General features: G+C 40.4%; 1 protein-coding gene and 1 long non-coding RNA gene across 5 annotated transcripts in view; one reads left to right on the plus strand and one right to left on the minus strand.

The window, feature by feature from the left end:
- LOC116761005 (pregnancy zone protein-like) overlaps positions 1 to 20,518 on the plus strand; it is a 49,173-nt gene that overhangs the window by 27,803 nt on the left and 852 nt on the right. Inside the window, exons 18-34 of the mRNA XM_032646657.1 lie at positions 548 to 710; positions 1,101 to 1,329; positions 1,834 to 1,960; positions 2,163 to 2,284; positions 2,503 to 2,554; positions 4,533 to 4,616; positions 5,154 to 5,330; positions 5,618 to 5,705; positions 15,068 to 15,224; positions 15,606 to 15,680; positions 15,962 to 16,139; positions 16,570 to 16,793; positions 17,682 to 17,900; positions 18,072 to 18,202; positions 18,572 to 18,662; positions 19,210 to 19,278; positions 19,677 to 19,779. Coding sequence (XP_032502548.1) covers positions 548 to 710; positions 1,101 to 1,329; positions 1,834 to 1,960; positions 2,163 to 2,284; positions 2,503 to 2,554; positions 4,533 to 4,616; positions 5,154 to 5,330; positions 5,618 to 5,705; positions 15,068 to 15,224; positions 15,606 to 15,680; positions 15,962 to 16,139; positions 16,570 to 16,793; positions 17,682 to 17,900; positions 18,072 to 18,202; positions 18,572 to 18,662; positions 19,210 to 19,278; positions 19,677 to 19,779 — 2,289 coding nt within the window. The remainder of the gene's footprint in view (positions 1 to 547; positions 711 to 1,100; positions 1,330 to 1,833; positions 1,961 to 2,162; positions 2,285 to 2,502; positions 2,555 to 4,532; positions 4,617 to 5,153; positions 5,331 to 5,617; positions 5,706 to 15,067; positions 15,225 to 15,605; positions 15,681 to 15,961; positions 16,140 to 16,569; positions 16,794 to 17,681; positions 17,901 to 18,071; positions 18,203 to 18,571; positions 18,663 to 19,209; positions 19,279 to 19,676; positions 19,780 to 20,518) is intronic.
- Positions 1 to 20,518, minus strand: part of LOC116761010 — a 160,285-nt gene that overhangs the window by 4,165 nt on the left and 135,602 nt on the right. For 3 of the 4 annotated variants that reach the window (XR_004351906.1, XR_004351904.1, XR_004351902.1), the window contains exons 5-6: positions 18,387 to 18,639; positions 17,832 to 17,965 (exon numbers count right to left, since the gene is read on the minus strand). This is a non-coding gene — a long non-coding RNA (uncharacterized LOC116761010). Of the gene's footprint in view, positions 1 to 1,785; positions 1,908 to 17,831; positions 17,966 to 18,386; positions 18,640 to 20,518 lie in introns of those variants that run through there. The other variant, XR_004351903.1, reaches the window with a different exon arrangement.

Genomic DNA, 20,518 nt, shown 5'->3' on the forward strand with positions numbered 1-20,518 from the left:
CCTGTGATTCTCATCGTTTCATGGTCTTCTTAAGTTCTGCTTTGTAAGTCTTTTCTGGCCAATCTAAAGTTTATTTTCTGTCCTTTATTGAGTCTCTGTTGTCTATAACCCATACTTTACTATATCATTGTTAAAAAAAATTCCCGAAATCCTCTTGCTGTAGCTACTATCAATTCCTCTTGTTTGATTCTCACTGCAAATGGAGAACACATGATCATCCCGTCAGGGTATAAGCAGTATTTGTTGTTTTAAATTACTCTTTATTTTTGCCTTCACCAGTTGAAAACTCAGCTTAGGGAGAGCTACATTTGTTTTCACTTCTAGAGAAAAATACAGTTACCTTTAAACCATTTGATGAAGCAATAGGATCTAGCCTTCCAATAGGACACGTAGATGAGTGAACAAAGTAAGAAGCCGGTAGGTTAAATTGTTCTAATAATAAACATTCCCTGAGCATATGATCTTATTCTACTTGATAAATAAGGCAGCTGTAAGAAATTGATAAAATTGAGGCTTATGTTGGGCCCTGCGTGTTTTCTCTCGACAGGTCAAGTGGGTCCAATGGGCCCAGAAGGCTCTGCTCTAGCACGTGGAAATGCAGGGATAGCTTATCCAGTGGTAGGGAGAGAAAACCCTCCAGCTGTGGAAGTGAAAGAGACAGTCCGGAAGTATTTCCCTGAGACCTGGATCTGGGACTTGGTGGCGCTCGAGTAAGTTGTGTGTTGCCCAGAATTGAGTTCATAAAAGGATTTGAATTCTCCTCTATAATTCTGGTGTGATCATTGGTTCCTGATCCTTTCCGTTCTGCTCCGCTCTTTTCTGGTAGTTATTTAGACTCACAGTTCATTTATCTCATAGCTAAACAATGCAATCTTCTTTTTCTAATTTGGTCCTGAGATACTTAAAATAACAGAAAGTAGGAAGCTACCCTCGACCCTAAAAAGAAAAAAAAAAAGAAACTTTCAGAGACCTCATTATGAACACCAAACCTTATATCAAGTTTAACATTTAGCACACTAAGTTTTCATGCTCTAGGATCAGCTGTGGTGCTTGCTAAAGAGGGGACTCATTGACTCTCCTCCTCTTTTTCCCCTCCCTAGCATATCGGGTAGAAGTGAGTTGGCAGTGAAGGTCCCTGACACCATCACGGAGTGGAAGGCTGGCGCACTCTGCTTGTCTGGAACAGCAGGGCTTGGCCTCTCCCCCACCATCTCTCTTACAGCCTTCCAGCCCTTCTTCCTGGAACTCACTCTTCCCTACTCTGTGGTTCGAGGAGAAGCCTTCACACTCAAAGCCACCGCATTCAGCTATGTGTCCCATTGCATTCGGGTAAGGGCACTTCTCGACGTAAGCAAAAGTAGAAGGAAGGAACAAAATCACTGTTCATTACCTAGATTTCCCAGGTAATCTCCTAGTAAGTCATAATTGAACATGATGTAGCCTCATTTTAGAATGGAATAAGTACTAAGAACAAAGCTCCCCAACAGGTCTGAGGTGGTAAGGTTATATTTATTCAGGACTCTGCATTATTTGTGTATTCCTAAATTCAGATATTACTTCCCCCTGATTATTTTTTCACTCTAACTAAAGAAAATATCTCTTCCTTGTGTTGGCACAAGCCTAAATCCTGAGTATTTATCCTGACTCCTGTCAGTTCTTCAAAGTCCTAATGGCAAACATCTAAACTACAAAATATTTGACAGGATTTACCTTGTTTGAACAGTTTCTCAAAGCCTCTCAATTAGTATGCATTGTCCCTTTAAGCTTCTTCCCCCTGTTACTGACCTTTTCCCTGTGTCCTTTCTCAAATTTGTGGGTGGGAATGGGGGACAGGTCAGCGTGCAGCTGGAGGCCTCTCCTGCCTTCTTGGCCATCCCAGTAGAAAAGAATGAAGAATCTCACTGTGTCTGTGGAAATAAGCAGAAAACTGTGTCCTGGGCTGTGACCCCAAAGTCACTGGGTGAGTGGTAAAGTTGTTCACAAATCCTACTTCTTATGTTGTAATGATTTGCTTTCCATTCTCACTCAGATGCATGTTTTTTTCTCCTCCTTTGACAATGATCGATTGAAAGAAAACCGTTATAAATATTGGAGAGGCTTAAAAAGAAGAAACCATTCAATATAGAATCACTGTTTAACTCCTTAAGAATCTTATTCCCCAGGAAAGGTGAATTTCACAGCTACTGCAGAAGCCCTGCAGTCTCAGGAACTGTGTGACAATGAGGTGCCCCACATCCCAGCACCTGGACAGAAGGACACTGTAGTCAAGCCCTTATTTGTTGAGGTATGCGGGCCTACTTTCTCTGAGTCTCAGAGGCCTTATTATGTAAATCACATTATCTAATAGGTATGCGACAGTGACATTTCATTCCCAAGAATATGAATATGTCCACAACTCAAGTTTTCACTAACAGTTTTTCTCCTAAAGTGATTGCTTTTTCTCTATCACTATCTACATTCACTATCACTTTTCTTTTTGATTTTTTTTCTTTCAATACAAAGCCTGAAGGAATAGAAAAGGAGGAAACTTTCAACACACTTCTTTGTGCTTCAGGTAAGTGTCAAAAAATAGATAAAATTCTTCTGTTAAGCCACTTGCCAAAGTATATAGTTGTGAAATGCCCTTTGGGGCATGTTTCCTCTGGGGGAAAAAAAGGAAACAAGTATACTATCCCATGTGCAAATCAAAGGACATTTGATGGAGAACAATCTTTTCCTCATAAAGACATAGAGAAGTTAAGAGACTCACCTGAAAGCTCTTGGCTAATAATGAAGACTAAAGCTGATGACCATAGGACAGGATTCTTTCCAAATACGCCTGTGCTTCCCAAACTTCTTCCAACACAATTTTCAAACTATTGAAATATCTTTGTGGCACTAGTACTATTGGTTATTCTGTTAATAGTTGAAGTGTACTCATGTTTTTATTTAAACAAGTTATTTTAAGAAGAACTTTAGGTCATTAACATATATAGAAAACCAATCTTTTTCTATTACACTTAAAACTACCATTTAAATATTCACAGTCATTTAAAAATTAGTATTAAAATATTCAACTCTGCACTATCTAAAATCATCTAGAGAACAGCGCTTAGTCTACAGATCTCTTCTCTTCTCTATATAAGTATCCCCTGATAATCTCATCTAGTCACAGAACTTCAATGACAGCTTTGTACCAGAGACCACAAAATATACATCTTTGGTCCACACCTCTTTCCTAAACTCAGACTCATGTATTCAGCTGCTCACTTATCATCTGCATTTCTAAGCCTGGAGGTCTAAGAGGTATCTCAAAACGAGCATGTTCAAAACTGAACCTCTGCTTAGTCCCCATAAGCCTGCTCCTCCTACAATTTTCTCCATCTCAGATGATGGAAATTCCATTCTTCTACTTGCTGGAGATAAAAAATTTTGGAGTCATCCATTATTATGTCCTTTCTCTTCTACTCCACACCCAATCCATTCCTAAATCTAGCTGGTTGAACCAGCTAGATTTAAATATATCTGAAATCTGTCCACTTTTCATCATGTCCACTCTTACTCTAGACCTTCCTCTCTTGGACCAACTCAGTCCCCTCCTAACTGGACTCCTGGTCATCTCCCCCTGTTCCTATACAACAAGAGGGATCATTTAAAGCATATTTCAGATCATGTCCCTCCTTTGTTCAAAGTTTTCCACGAGTCTCCCATATCCCTCAAAGTTAAAGACTATGTCTCCAGCATCACCTACAAAGCATTTCTATCCTCATGACTTCATATCCTGTTACACTCTCCCCTACTCACCCTGCTCCTCTAATCTGATTTTAGAACACACCCAGCATGCTCTAATCTCTGGAGTCTTTTCACATTTTGTTCCTTCTTCCTGCAAGTCTCTTCCCCTAGATATCTATAAATTTTACTCCCTGACTTACTTAGTGTCAGTCACCTATGACTTTTTTAATCAATGAGCTTTATCATTGGGAACCTTCTCCCCACACCCTGTACTTCCTGATTTGCCTTGCCTCACTAGCTCACCCATATAAGCACTTAATCTGCTTCATTTTTCTCTATAGAACTTACCGGTATCTATCACACTAAATATTTATTTGTTATCTTATTACTCCCATCAAAATGAAAACTCTAGGATGTCGGGAAATTTCTTTTGCAAATTGCTATATCATTGCACTTAAAACGGAATCTGGTACATAGCACGCACTTAATACATATTTATGGAGTGAATATGATTTTTTTACAACCACAGCTATAGTAGAAATTAACATAAACAATGAAGAGAAAGAAATAAATATAACATAAGGTATACACTTATAAGGAAGTCTATAGAAATTTAACACAAATATATATGATTAATATGAACTTCACTGTGAGATGAATTGTGGCTTTAGGAGAAACATGGATTGCATCAAAGAGATTATATAATGACCAAGAGAAATGAGATGTTGGATCTTGATCATATAGATGAAAAAAATTCAAATAAATCTAGAACGTTTCTCTCATTTTTCCCTCCCTTATATATATTTGTCTTGTTTCATTAGAAACCGGAGAACCTGAAAAGTTGTCACTAAAACTTCCTTCAAATGTGGTTGAAGGCTCTGCCAGGGCAACACATTCAGTTTTGGGTGAGTCTCCCAGCCCGAAAGAAGCAGTTGTCCATCCCCATAATTCTAGTGCATGGGGCCTCACCATCCCTTACTAATGAACTGTCTGAGTCTAGGCGTTGGATTGAGAGAAAGAGCACCAAGCTAAGGACTGCACTGTTGAATAGATGTTGTGCTACATCTTATATCTTGATACACTCTAAAAAGTAAAAAGGGCCATCTCTTTGTGCCCTCATCTTCAAGAGACTGGCTAGGTAGTGATGCTTCCTAATAGATTTAAAAATAATTGCTTTTTACCAGATTTGTGGCTCATCAGAAAGATGTATCCTACTGTTCAGATTTTTTCCTATTTTTTTCCATCCTTGAACTATCTACTTTATTCTTCCCACATTTCTCTTTCCTTTCTATTTCTTGTTTTCCTTCACCTCTTATGCTTACTTTTCCTCCCCTTTATGTATGATTTGACTTCTCACTTAGTTAGTAATCTATCTTCTTATCCCAACGTAAATCAGCTCTGAGTTCCTCTGATTTTTTTTTTTAATATCTTTCATTCCCCAGGTGATATACTAGGCTCTGCAATGCAAAATCTTCAGAATCTTCTCCAGATGCCCTATGGCTGTGGAGAGCAGAATATGGTCCTTTTTGCCCCTAACATCTATGTTCTGAACTATCTGAATGAGACAGGACTGCTGACAGAGAAGATCAAGTCCACAGCCATCAGCCACCTCATCAGTGGTGAGAGATTACCCCAAAAGGAAAAACATTAACTGATTCCCTAAATACCTCCTCCAGTGAACTCAAGTCAACATCCCTTTGCTTAAGATTTAATAATTATTGTTGCTGTGATATCCAACAAGTTGTCCCACTATACAGCCAGGAAATTCCATGGTATCATCAAGTCTTGGAGACTTCGTAGTAACATAGTAGTTTCCCTGTGACACCTCAACCAGTTTTGAGGAAAACCCTGATTCATTCTCCAATGTCTCTGCTATTTCATAAGTCTATGCAAACTTCCTCTTCAGGTTACCAAAGACAGTTGAATTATAAGCACAGCGATGGTTCTTACAGCACCTTTGGGGATCGTCATAGTAGAAGTCAGGGAAACACTTGGTAAGATAATTATTTCCATATGTTCTCTGTAGATCCACAGTATTTCAGAATTCTGGAAATAGCTATTCTCTGATACCTGGAGTTCATGCATAGAAATTTGTTATCCTTTTTCTTTTCTTAATTGGAGTATAATTGCTTTACAATGGTGTGTTAGTTTCTGCTTTATAACAAAGTGAATCAGCTATACATATACATATATCCCCATATCTCCTCCCTCTTGAGTCTCCCTCCCACCCTCCCTATCCTACCCCTCTAGGTGGTCACAAAGCACGGAGCTGATCTCCCTGTGCTATGTGGCTGCTTCCCACTAGCTATCTATTTTACATTTGGTAGTGTATATATGTCCATGCCACTCTCTCACTTCATCCCAGCTTACCCTTCCCACTCCCTGTGTCCCCAGGTCCATTCTCTACGTCTGCGTCTTTATTCCTGTCCTGCCCCTAGGTTCTTCAGAGCCTTTTTTTTTTTTTTAGATTCCATATATATGTGTTAGCATATGGTATTTGTTTTTCTCTTTCTGACTTACTTCACTCTGTATGACAGACTCTAGGTCCATCCACCTCACCATAAATAACTCAGTTTCATTTCTTTTTATGGCTGAGTAATATTCCATTGCATATATATGCCACATCTTCTTTATCCATTCATCTGTAGATGGACACTTAGGTTGCTTCCATGTCCTGGCTATTGTAAATAAAGCTGCAGTGAACAACGTGGTACATGACTCTCTTTGAACTATGGTTTCCTCAGGGTGTATGCCCAGGAGTGGGATAGACTGCGTTGTATGGTAGTTGTATTTGTAGCTTTTTAAGGAACCTCCATACTGTTCTCCATAGTGGCTGTATCAATTTACATTCCTCCCAACAGTGCAAGAGGGTTCCCTTTTCTCTACACCGTCTCCAGCATTTATGGTTTTTTTTTTTTAAACATCTTTATTGGGGTATAATTGCTTTACAATGGTGTGTTAGTTTCTGCTTTATAACAAAGTGAATCAGTTATAAATATGTTCCCATATGTCTTCCCTCTTGCGTCTCCCTCCTTCCCACTCTCCCTATCCCACCCCTCCAGGCTGTCACAAAGCACCGAGATGACCTCCCTGTGCCTTGCGGCTGCTTCCCCCTAGCTATCTACCTTACTACGTTTGTTAGTGTGTATATGTCCATGACTCTCTCTCGCCCTGCCAAAGCTCACCCTTCCCCCTCCCCATATCCTCAAGTCCGTTCTCCAGTAGGTCTGTGTCTTTATTCCTGTCTTACCCCTAGGTTCTTCATGACATTTTTTTTCCCTTAAATTCCATATATATGTGTTAGCATACGGCATTTGTCTTTTTCTTTCTGACTTACTTCACTCTGTATGACAGACTCTAGGTCTATCCATCTCATTACAAATAGCTCAATTTCATTTCTGTTTAAGGCTGAGTAATACTCCATTGTATATATGTGCCACATCTTCTTTATCCATTCATCCGATGATGGGCGCTTAGGTTGTTTCCATCTCCGGGCTATTGTAAATAGAGCTGCAATGAACATTTTGGTACATGACTCTTTTTGAATTTTGGTTTTCTCAGGGTATATGCCCAGTAGTGGGATTGCTGGGTCATATGGTAATTCTATTTGTAGTTTTTTTTTTTTTTTTTTTTTTGCGGTACGCGGGCCTCTCACTGCTGTGGCCTCTCCCGTTGCGGAGCACAGGCTCCGGACGCGCAGGCTCAGCGGCCATGGCTCGCGGGCCCAGCCGCTCCGCGGCACGTGGGATCTTCCCGGACCGGGGCACGAGCCCGTGTACCCTGCATCGGCAGGTGGACTCTCAACCACTGCGCCACCAGGGAAGCCCCTATTTGTAGTTTTTTAAGGAACCTCCATACTGTTCTCCATAGTGGCTGAACCAATTCACATTCCCACCAGCAGTGCAAGAGTGTTCCCTTTTCTCCACACCCTCTCCAACATTTATTGTTTCTAGATTTTTTGATGATGGCCATTCTGACTGGTGTGAGATGATATCTCATTGTAGTTTTGATTTGCATTTCTCTAATGATTAATGATGTTGAGCATTCTTTCATGTGTTTGTTGGCATTCTGTATAACTTCTTTGGAGAAATGTCTATTTAGGTCTTCTGCCCATTTTTGGATTGGGTTGTTTGTTCTTTTGTTATTGAGCTGCATGAGCTGCTTGTAAATTTTGGAGATTAATCCTTTGTCAGTTGCTTCATTTGCAAATATTTTCTCCCATTCTGAGGGTTGTCTTTTGGTCTTGATTATGGTTTCCATTGCTGTACAAAAGCTTTGAAGTTTCATTAGGTCCCATTTGTTTATTTTTGTTTTTATTTCCATTACTCTAGGAGGTGGGTCAGAAAGGATCTTGCTGTGATTTATGTCATAGAGTGTTCTGCCTATGTTTTCCTCTAAGAGTTTGATAGTTTCTGGCCTTACATTTAGGTCTTTAATCCATTTTGAGCTTATTTTTGTGTATGGTGTTAGGGAGTGATCTAATCTCATACTTTTACATGTACCTGTCCAGTTTTCCCAGCACCATTTCTTGAAGAGGCTGTCCTTTCTCCACTGTACATTCCTGCCACCTTTATCAAAGATAAGGTGTCCATATGTGCGTGGGTTTATCTCTGGGCTTTCTATCCTGTTCCATTGATCTATCTTTCTGTTTTTGTGCCAGTACCATACTGTCTTGATTACTGTAGCTTTGTAGTATAGTCTGAAGTCTGGGAGCCTGATTCCTCCAGCTCCATTTTTTGTTCTCAAGATTGCTTTGGCTATTCGGGGTCTTTTGTGTTTCCATACAAATTACGAATTTTTTTGTCCTAGTTCTGTGAAAAATGCCAGTGGTAGTTTGATAGGGATTGCATTGAATCTGTAGATTGCTTTGGGTAGTAGAGTCATTTTCACAATGTTGATTCTTCCCATCCAAGAACATGGTATATCTCTCCATCTATTTGTATCATCTTTAATTTCTTTCATCAGTGTCTTATAATTTTCTGCATACAGGTCTTTCGTCTCCTTAGGTAGGTTTATTCCTAGATATTTTATTCTTTTTGTTGTAATGGTAAATGGGAGTGTTTTCTTGATTTCACTTTCAGATTTTTCATCATTAGTATATAGGAATGCCAGAGATTTCTGTGCATTCATTTTGTATCCTGCTACTTTACCAAATTCATTGATTAGCTCTAGTAGTTTTCTGGTAGCATCTCTAGGATTCTCTATGTATAGTATCATGTCATCTGCAAACAGTGACAGCTTTACTTCTTTTTTTCCGATTTGGATTCCTTTTATTTCCTTTTCTTCTCTGATTGCTGTGGCTAAAACTTCCAAAACTATGTTGAGTAAGAGTGGTGAGAGTGGGCAACCTTGTCTTTTTCCTGATCTTAGTGGGAATGCTTCCAGTTTTTCACCATTGAGGATGATGTTTGCTGTGGGCTTGTCACATATGGCCTTTATTATGTTGAGGAAAGTTCCCTCTATGCCTACTTTCTGCAGGGTTTTTATCATAAATGGGTGTTGAATTTTGTCAAAAGCTTTCTCTGCGTCTAGTGAGATGATCATATGGTTTTTCTCCTTCAGTTTTTTAATATGGTTTATCACATTGATAGATTTGCGTATATTGAAGAATCCTTGCATTCCTGGAATAAACCCCACTTGATCATGGTGTATGATCCTTTTAATGTGCTGTTGGATTCTGTTTGCTAGTATTTTGTTGAGGATTTTTGCATCTATGTTCATCAGTGATATTGGCCTGTAGTTTTCTTTCTTTGTGATATCCTTGTCTGGTTTTGGTATCAAGGTGATGGTGGCCTCGTAGAAGGAATTTGGGAGTGTTCCTCCCTCTGCTATATTTGGAAGAGTTCGAGAAGGATAGGTGTTAGCTCTTCTCTAAACGTTTGATAGAATTCACCTGTGAAGCCATCTGGTCCTGGGCTTTTGTTTGTTGGAAGATTTTTAATCACAGTTTCAATTTCAGTGCTTGTGATTGGTCTGTTAATATTTTCTATTTCTTCCTGATTCAGTCTTGGCAGGTTGTGCATTTCTAAGAATTTGTCCATTTCTTCCAGATTGTCCATTTTATTGGCATAGAGTTGCTTGTAGTAATCTCTCATGATTTTTTTTATTTCTGCAGTGTCAGTTGTTACTTCTCCTTTTTCATTTCTAATTCTATTGATTTGAGTCTTCTCCCTTTTTTTCTTGATGAGTCTGGCTAGTGGTTTATCTATTTTGTTTATCTTCTCAAAGAACCAGCTTTTAGTTTTATTGATCTTTGCTATCGTTTCCTTCATTTCTTTTTCATTTATTTCTGATCTGATTTTTATGATTTCTTTCCTTCTGCTAGCTTTGGGGTTTTTTTGTTCTTCTTTCTCTAATTGCTTGAGGTGCAAGGTTAGGTTGTTTATTCGAGATGTTTCCTGCTTCTTAAGGTGGGCTTGTATTGCTATAAACTTCCCCCTTAGAACTGCTTTGGCTGCATCCCATAGGTTTTGGGTCGTTGTGTCTCCATTGTCATTTGTTTCTAGGTATTTTTTTATTTCCTCTTTGATTTCTTCAGTGATCACTTCATTATTAAGTAGTGTATTGTTTAGCCTCCATGTGTTTGTATTTTTTACAGATCTTTTCCTGTAATTGATATCTAGTCTCATGGCGTTGTGGTCAGAAAAGATACTTGATACAATTTCAATTTTCTTAAATTTACCAAGGCTTGATTTGTGACCCAAGATATGATCTATCCTGGAGAATGTTCCATGAGCACTTGAGAAAAATGTGTATTCTGTTGTTTTTGGATGGAGTGTCCTATAAATATCAATTAAGTCCATCTTGTTTAATGTATCATTTAAAGCTTGTGTTTCTGTATTTATTTTCATTTTGGATGATCTGTCCATGGGTGAAAGTGGGGTGTTAAAGTCCCCTACTATGAATGTGTTACTGTCGATTTCCCCTTTTACGGCTGTTAGTATTTGCCTTATGTATTGAGGTGCTCCTATGTTGGGTGCACAAATATTTACAATTGTTATATCTTCTTCTTGGATCGATCCCTTGATCATTATGTAGTGTCCCTCTTTGTCTCTTTTAATAGTCCTTATTTTAAAGTCTATTTTGTCTGATATGAGAATTGCTACTCCAGCTTTCTTTTGGTTTCCATTTGCATGGAATATCTTTTTCCATCCCCTTACTTTCAGTCTGTATGTGTCTCTAGGTCTGAAGTGGGTCTCTTGTAGACAGCATATATAAGGGTCTTGTTTTTGTATCCATTCAGCCAATCTGTGTCTTTTGGTGGGAGCATTTAGTCCATTTACATTTAAGGTAATTATCGATATGTATGTTCCTATTCCCATTTTCTTAATTGTTTTGGGTTCGTTATTGTAGGTCTTTTCCTTCTCTTGTGTTTCTTGCCTAGAGAAGTTCCTTTAGCAGTTGTTGTAGAGCTGGTTTGGTGGTGCTGAACTCTCTCAGCTTTTGCTTGTCTGTAAAGGTTTTAATTTCTCCATCAAATCTGAATGAGATCCTTGCTGGGTAGAGTAGTCTTTGTTGCAGGTTTTTCTCCTTCATCACTTTCAGTATGTCCTGCCACTCCCTTCTGGCTTGTAGGGTTTCTGCTGAGAGATCAGCTGTTAACCTTATGGGGATTCCCTTGTGTGTTATTTGTTGTTTTTCCCTTGCTGCTTTTAATATGCTTTCTTTGTATTTAATTTTTGACAGTTTGATTAATATGTGTCTTGGCGTATTTCTCCTTGTATTTATCCTGTATGGGACTCTCTGTGCTTCCTGGCCTTGATTAACTATTTCCTTTCCCATATTAGGGAAGTTTTCAACTATAATCTCTTCAAATATTTTCTCAGTCCCTTTCTTTCTTTCTTCTTCTTCTGGAACCCCTATAATTCGAATGTTGGTGCGTTTCATGTTGTCCCAGAGGTCTCTGAGACTGTCCTCAGTTCTTTTCATTCTTTTTTCTTTATTCTGCTCTGCAGTAGTTATTTCCACTACTTTATCTTCCAGGTCACTTATCCGTTCTTCTGCCTCAGTTATTCTGCTATTGATCCTATCTAGAGTGATTTTAATTTCATTTATTGCATTGTTCATCGTTGCTTGTTTCATCTTTAGTTCTTGTAGGTCCTTGTTAACTGTTTCTTGCATTTTGTCCATTCTACTTCCAAGATTTCGGATCATCCTTACTATCATTATTCTGAATTCTTTTTCAGGTAGACTGCCTATTTCCTCTTCATTTGTTAGGTCTGGTGCATTTTTATCTTGCTCCTTCATCTGCTGTGTGTTTTTCTGTCTTCTCATTTTGCTTATCTTACTGTGTTTGGGGTCTCCTTTTTGCAGGCTGCACGTTCGTAGTTCCCGTTGTTTTTGATGTCTGTCTCCAGTGGCTAAGGTTGTTTCAGTGGGTTGTGTAGGCTTCCTGGTGGAGGGGACTAGTGCCTGTGTTGTGGTGGATGAGGCTGGATCTTGTCTCTCTAGTGGGCAGGTTCACGTCTGGTGGTGTGTTTTGGGGTGTCTGTGGCCTTATTATGATTTTAGGCGGCCTCTCTGCTAATGGGTGGGGTTGTGTTCCTGTTTTGCTAGTTGTTTGGCATAGGTTGTCCAGCACTGTGGCTTGCTGGTCGTTGAGTGAAGCTGGGTGCTGGTGTTAAGATGGAGGTCTCTGGGAGATTTTCGCCATTTGATATTATGTGGAGCTGGGAGGTCTCTTGTTGACCAGTGTCCTGAAGTTGGCTCTCCTACATCAGAGGCAGAGCTCTGACTCCTGGCTGGAGCACCAAGAGCCTTTCATCCACACGGCTCAGAATAAAAGGGAGAAAAAGTAGAGAGAATTAGTAGAAGTATGAGGAAAGAAAGAAGGAAAGGAGAAAAGGAAGGAAGGAAGAAAGAAGCAAAGAAGGAAAGAAAGGAGGGAGGGAAGGAGGAAGGAGGGAAAGAAGGAAAAAAGAAAGAAACAAGATACAGTAAAAATAAAATAAAGTATAATATAGTTATTGAATTAAAAAATATTTAGAAAAAAAAAAGGGACGGATAGAACCTTAGGACAAATGGTGGAAGCAAAGCTATACAGAGAAAATCTTACACAGAAGCATACACATACACCCTCACAAAAAGAGGTAAAGGGGGAAAAATCATAAATCTTGCTCTCAGAGACCACCTCCTCAATTTGGGGTGATTCGTTGTCTAAAGGAGGGAAGGAAGGAAGGAAAGAAAGGAAGAAAGAAAGAATGAAGGTAAAGTATAATAAAGTTATTACAATTAAAATTAATTATTAAGAAAAAAAATTTTTTTTAAAAACCATGGACGGATAGAGCCCTAGGACAAATGGTGGAAGCAAAAGTATACAGACAAGATCTCACACAGAAGCATACACGCACACATTCACAAAAAGAGGAAAAGGGAAAAAAATCATAGATCTCGCTCCTAAATTCCACCTCTTCAATTTGGGATCATTCCTTGTCTATTCAGGTATTCCACAGATGCAGGGTATATCAAGTTGATTGTGGAGCTTTAATCCGCTACTTCTGAGGCTGCTGGGAGAGATTTCCCTTTCTCTTCTTTGTTCTCACAGCTCACAGGAGCTCAGCTTTGGATTTGGCCCTGCCTCTGCGTGTAGGTCGCTGGAGGGCGTCTGTTTTTTGCTCAGACAGGACGGGATTAAAGGAGCCACTGATTCGGGGTCTCCGGCTCACTCAGGCCGGGGGCGGGGGGGGGGGGAAGGAGGGGCACTGCGTGCGGGGCGTGCCTGCGGCGTCAGAGGCGGCGTGACGTTGCGGCAGAGGCCGGCGTGACGATGCACCAGCCTGAGGCCCACCGTGCGTTGTCCCGGGGAAGTTGTCCCTGGATCCCGGGAACCTGGCAGTGGCGGGCTGCACAGGCTCCGCGGAAGAGGGGTGTGGAGAGTGACCTGTGCTCGCACACAGGCCCCTTGGTGGCGGCAGCAGCATCCTTAGCGTCTCCCTCCCGTCTCTGGGGTTCGCGCTTTTAGCCGCGGCTCGCGCCCGTCTCTGGAGTTCCTTTAAGCAGCGCTCTTAAACCCCTCTCCTCGCACACCAGGAAACAAAGAGGCAAGAAAGTCTCTTGCCTCTTCGGCAGGTGCAGGCTTTTCCCCCCGAACTCCCTCCCGGCTAGTCGTGGTGCACTCACCCCTTCAGGCTATGTTCAAGCCGCCAACCCCAGTCCTCTCCCTGCGCTCCGACCGAAGCCCGAGCCTCAGCTCGCAGCCCCGCCCGCCCCGGCGGGTGAGCAGACAAGCCTCTCGGGCTGGTGAGTGCCGGTCGGCACCGATCCTCTGTGCGGGAATCTCCCCGCTTTGCCCTCCGCACCCGTCGCTGTGCACTCCTCCGCGGTCCCGAAGCTCCCCCCTCTGCCTCCTGCAGTCTCCACCCGCGGAGGGGCTTCCTAGTGTGTGGAAACTTTTCCTCCTTCACAGCTCCCTCCCACTGGTGCAGGTGCCGTCCTTATTCTTTTGTCTCTGTTTTTTCTTTTTTTCTTTTGCCCTACCCAGGTACGTGGGGAGTTTCTTGCCTTTTGGGAGGTCTGAGGTCTTCTGCCAGCCTTCAGTAGGTGTTCTGTAGGAGTTGTTCCACGTGTAGATGTATTTCTGGTGTATCCGTGGGGAGGAAGGCGATCTCCGCGTCTTACTCTTCCGCCATCTTCAAGGCCCCAGTTCCAGCATTTATTGTTTGTAGATTTTTTGATGATGGCCATTCTGACCAGTGTAAGATGATATCTCATTGTAGCTTTGATTTGCATTTCTCTAATGACTAGTGATGTTGAGCATTCTTTCATGTGTTTGTTGTCAATCAGTTTATCTTCTTTGGGGAAATGTCTATTTAGGTCTTCTGCCCATTTTGTTATCCTTTAAAAACTCCTATGTGTGTCATCACACATAGTGGAGGATCTCACCATTTCATCTATGAAAGCTCACTGTTCTGACAGTATAGTAAATAGCAGTAAAGTAAGGATCCCCCAAAACGGAAATAGAAGGCAGAAAATGTCATAATGTGAAATGATTGATAGAGGAAAAAGCTTCTACATTAAGGGAGGAGAGGAGGGGAAGGACGGAAAGAGACTGTGATGTAGTAAAATCATTCAGAAAATGGCAATTTTGGTGGTGGGAAGGCACCACATTTTACACATTTCACAAACATTTTATGAGAAAAAAAAGTGAAAAGTATCGACTCTGGAGAAACCTATCAAGTTGAGACGTTTTAAAACAGATTCAGAAGTTTGCTGGACAAATAAGAGTATATTCAGTATTCAAGTATCATCTTGCCACCAGTTTTCTCCACGGAACTGTGAAGCTACCTGGAGGCAACTGCACAAGTGAGCTTTAAAAGTGAGATGGTCCTCAGGTCTCCATCTCTTCCTTGCTGGACAGGCTCACTGCATTTGTATTCAAGTCCTTCGCTCAAGCCCAGTCATACATCTTTGTGGAGGACTCGCACATCATGAACTCCCTTACCTGGCTCTCACAGAAGCAAAAGGAAAATGGTTGTTTCCAGCGTTCTGGATCATTGTTAAACAATGCTATTAAGGTGATGCCTTTAAATTTGTTCTGGGCCCTGAAGACAGTGACATGTAGGAGCTACGATGCTCCTATTGGTTCCTCAAGTCCTGGTGACATAGCTCTGAGAAGGAAAGTAGACTCTAATGCTTCTGAAACCTAGCAATAAATTAGTTGTTTGTATTGAAAGAAAATAGCATCCCCCCAAAGCTCCAATACATTAATAAAAGTGAGGGAAAGTGATTTGGGACAGATTTAAGAATTTTAGGGTGAAGGAGGAAGGGGAAAATCAATAATACTGCCCAAGGAAAGATGCTTTCTAGTGAAGATGGCCAAGGGGAAAATTAGAGTTAGCTGGTTCTGGCTGATAAATACTGGTGTGTTTGAGTGTCTCTGCCTCTGATCCTTACAGGGCGGGGTAGACGATGAGGTGACGCTCTCTGCCTACATCACCATTGCTCTGCTGGAGGTGCCACTGCCTGCCACTGTATGTACTGCCACACTCCCTGGACCTCCCTCACAAATGTAAGGAATAAAACTCATGGAACTATGAATCTCTGAGGAAAATGAGTTGTGATTTTCATGTTATTTAATATTAGTATATTTCACTAGAGCATAAAGGATGACAGATCCTTTGGGAAGCTGCAAAGAAAATTACCCTCTGGTCAGACTGTGATGTTGCACAGGCACTTCGGGGCATTGAATCTAGGGTTACCCTGGAGACAGTTCATTAGCCTGGTTCTATCTTAAGGTCCATCTTCTTTATAGCACCCAGTTGTCCGCAGTGCCCTATTCTGCCTGGAAAGGGCCTGGGAGTCTACTTCAGAGGCCCAAGGAAGTCTTGTCTATACCAAGGCATTATTGGCCTATGCCTTTGCTCTAGCAGGAAACCAGGCCAAACGAAGTGAGCTGCTTGAATCACTAGACAAAGAGGCTGTAAAAGAAGGTAAGAGCTGCTACTGCAAAAGTGACTTCCAAAAATCACCAGTGATCACAGGGAGAGGACCTATTAAATTCACACATATCATGCTTATATTCTATTCTATCCATTATATTATTATAAGAAGATGATGACGATTTATTATTGACCTAACACTTAAGTTCTCTGGGTGACATGGATCATTTTATCAATTCACACATTATAGACTTTAAACAGCCCAGCTTCCAATATCACACAAGTATGTAACAGACACAATGTGATTTGCTAGAACCTCAATTTACTTTCATGGCAAAGATTAGCTTGATTGGTGATTATTTAATACTTTCACTTCATGTATGTCCATTCACTAGGTGAGCTCTAATTATAATGATCATTAATGAATTAGGTTTTGAAAATGTTCTCTAAGCTTAAGATTGTATCCTTTTTTATCTCAAAGAGGACTCAATCCACTGGCAACGTCCTGGGAAACCTCAGGAAGTTAATGCACTCTATTATCAACCCCGGGCTCCTTCTGTTGAAGTGGAGATGACAGCTTACACTCTCCTTGCCTATCTTACTGCCCAGCCTGCCCCATCTTCAGAAGACCTGTCTGTGGCTACACGGATTGTGAAATGGATCACCAAGCAACAAAACCCCAGTGGGGGCTTCTCCTCCACTCAGGTCTGTGAAGAGACTCTAGGAAGAAAAATAAATATACTGATACCCATGTAGACACAACCACATTCTAGGAGTTGAATAATTGAATAATGTTTCTAATTTATACTTTGTCTATTCCTCCGTCACCAGAAAGGTTCCAGCCTCATTATTTTATATATGGATTATTTCTCTGTCCTCTGCACAATCTCTCATATTTTCTCTCCTTAGTGGATCCTCATCCATAAAGTCGATCAACCTTCCTAAAGCAATGTTTTCATAAGATTACTTCCCTTGGGGACTTCTCTGGTGGTCCAGTGGTTAAGACTCCATGCTTCCACTGCAGGGGGTGCAGCTTCGATCCCTGGTCAAGGAACTAAGATTCCTCACGCTGGCATGGCACGCGTGGCATGGCCAAAAGGCTGATCCCTTCTCTTTTTCTGGAATTGGCTCACTCTTTTCCATGTCTTTACTACAACAACATTTCCCTCCCTGGTACTGCCTGATGCCTCTCTTCTGTCTTTATAAACCTTTCTCATTATTCAGAGAGAATCTTATTTCTCACCTTCTTCACAGCATTTTCTTATTATGCTAGCTCCAATTTCTTCTCCATTCTCTGAATTTTTCCAACAAATGTTGTTATATAAATTTATAATTATTGAAATATCCTCTACGTCAAATATTTGAGTCTCATTCCCATATGTACACTGTAAACTACTTGAACAAGGAAACTTCATTTCCCCCAAAGTTCCTAGAATAGTTCATGATTAATAACCAGGTCTGAACTGACTTGAAATCCAGTTAATGAACTGTGTTTATGACTAAATAACTCTGAGAACAGTGTTGATATGGTTTACATCTGGTATGATTTTGTTACCTTCCTCTCCTGTGCTTTCTGAACCCATCTTTTTTCAGGATACAGTGGTAGCTCTCCAAGCGCTCTCCAAGTATGGAGCAGCAACTTTCACTAAAAGGGAGAAAGCAGCTACAGTCACCATCAAGTCTTCAGAGACCTTCTCTGAAGAATTCCAAGTAGATGAAGGCAATCGCCTATTGCTGCAGGAGGTCGCTTTGCCAGAGGTTCCAGGGGAGTACAGCATGGCAGTGTCAGGGTCGGGATGTGTGTACCTCCAGGTGAGACTGCCAGGGTTCACGTGATGCCACAAATGGGAGAACAAGTCTCAAAAATTCCATTTGAACTTCAAAATAGAAAAAGAAACATGTCCTAAGGGGAGGTATAAATCACGTAGAAGAGATAAGACTATTTGAGTGTAAAAATAAAGGATTTTTTTCAATTTGTTTTAGACATCCCTGAGATATAATATCCTGCCCAAGAAAGAAGGAAAATCTCCCTTTACTCTGAAAGTTGATACTCTCCCCAAGAATTGTGATGGAGTCAATGCTCACAGCAAAGTCCAGATTCTCATCAACATTAGGTAAATCCTAAACCACTATGAGACATTTTGTAGAGTATAGTGAAATAGAGTTTCTTGTGCAGGGGATCTTCACTGTCCAAGGTCATACATAATAAACAAGAAATTCTTGCAATAGTTATTTAAAAGAAAATTTTCTTCACTCTTAATGAAAAGCCTTAACATTGAGAATATGATGTTACCATACCTGCAGAGTATGCATTCATAATGAGTTTTCCAAACAACTATAGCAGAAGAAAATAGAGTAGATGGCAAAGCTGAGTGGTAGCCAGGGATAAGGAACGGTAGAAATAAAAGAGGAGAGACTTCTGTCTTGAATGAATTCCAAAGAATTTTGTTTGACTGCCTTGTCCCTATGCCTTGACTTCGTAGTTATACTGGGGAACGACCCAGCTCCAACATGGTCATTGTTGATGTGAAGATGGTATCAGGCTTCATACCTGTGAAAGCATCAGTGAAAAAGGTAAACCCTAAGTTTCTTACAGATAGCAACGTCATGGCAAATGCTGTCAATTTTATTTTGTTGATTCAGTTCTCCAAGAGGTTTATTCCCTCAAACTTGTTTCTCTAGTGTGTGTTTCCATCATTTTAAAAGTGGGCATCCTAGCTGTGTGGTCTCAACTATAAGATATAAATCATAAACATGGTTAATAATGTTCCAGCAGGCCCTGAGACTTCTAGGAATGTGTAGTGCATTGAATTATCTTCCAACTATGTACAAAAAGAAAAAGGGAGACTATATCATATGTAAGCATATACATATATTCTCCTTTTTTTTAATAGTTGCAAGATAATTCCCTCTCTAAATAGATGATAGATAGACAGATAGATAAGGAGGGTTTAATACATATTACTTTTATTATTTTTATTATTATTACTTTTATTCTTGAAGAAATCAAAATTAGTGTTTGGATGTCTCTGAGAAGCCATTTAGAACATAAATACCTGAAAACTGCCTCAGCCTGAAAGTTCCTCATCCCATATCTTTGGCCTTTCCTCTTGGTCAACAGCTCCAAGAAAGGCCTCAGATTCAAAGGACTGACGTGAGCACCAACCACGTCCTGATTTACTTTGAAGAGGTAAGATTCTCTGTGATTCTGCTAGATCTGGAAGAACCACTACAGATTCTAACAAACCAACCCAGGTTCCAAAGAGTGTATTTCACCTACACAACTTACCATATTAGAAAACTCCCTGGTATAGCATTTATGAATTGTGGGGAAAGAAAATAGCTACAGAGGGAAACGAAGCTGGGCCAGGTCAACAAAGCTCAATTTACTACATTTGACTGTCCATAAAATCGTCTTTTTGCCCTTCTTTTATCTGTCATTGAGTGTATTATGCAAGTCTTAAAACCTCTCGTTCTTTCCACAGGTTTTGGTGCAGAGGACAGCATAAGTACAGGGTTTGATACTATCTTAAGAAAAGAGTAACTGAGTTAATCTTTGATTCCAATTCAGTTTTCCTGTCTCTCCAGCTAACCCATCAAAGCTTGAGTTTCTCCTTCTCAGTGGAACGAAACATCCCAATAAAGAATTTAAAACCAGCTACCGTAAAGGCCTATGATTATTATGAGACAGGTGAGTGGGATTCAGACATGCTGAGCCTTGAAAGGAAAAAGATGACTAACTAGGACAGGGTCACCTTAGCTGAAAGAAAACTCCACAATCTTTCACTGGAAGAAAGAGTTGAGTTTATGATCACAGGATAAGCATATTCCTGTATATTAATCTGTCTTATGCCCCCAAACAAGTATTAGAATCATTCTTATAAATTGATCATAAAGCAATAAGGGGATCAATTATTTCTAAATTCCCCTGTGACGTTTTTTCTGGACTGAATTATTCCAGAAAGAAACAAAGGGTGGCAATAACTAAAAATGTGTGATATGAGACCCAAAATTTGTTCTATTTTTGATTTGGGCCTCAGATAGTTTCACAAATTTGGGGAAACTTTGTATAATATGTCAGGAAATTCTTCCATTTGCTCATGACTTTGAAGTAGAAACTTACCAGTATCTTAGCATGCTGGTAGTGTTCAAACTTTACTCTTTCTTAGAAAAGAAAAGGTTCAGAGAGGAACGTACAACTCCAATAGGAAAAACATAGTTGTGAAAAAGGGCTATACAGTGTCCTATAGAAAGACAGTTATCCATTTGTGAAATCTGCTCCTCAACTTTATGTCCAAGCCCAATTTTCTCTTGCTCCTCACTAACCAATCCCAAAAGGCTTAGTACAGAAGTAAGTCCTTTTATTGGCTCTGTAACTGTGCTTTATACTTTCTTTTGTAGCTTACACACTTTATTTACAATTAACCATT

Source organism: Phocoena sinus, chromosome 10 (genome assembly GCF_008692025.1).
Source record: "Phocoena sinus isolate mPhoSin1 chromosome 10, mPhoSin1.pri, whole genome shotgun sequence".
In the NCBI taxonomy this organism is placed as follows: domain Eukaryota; kingdom Metazoa; phylum Chordata; class Mammalia; order Artiodactyla; family Phocoenidae; genus Phocoena; species Phocoena sinus.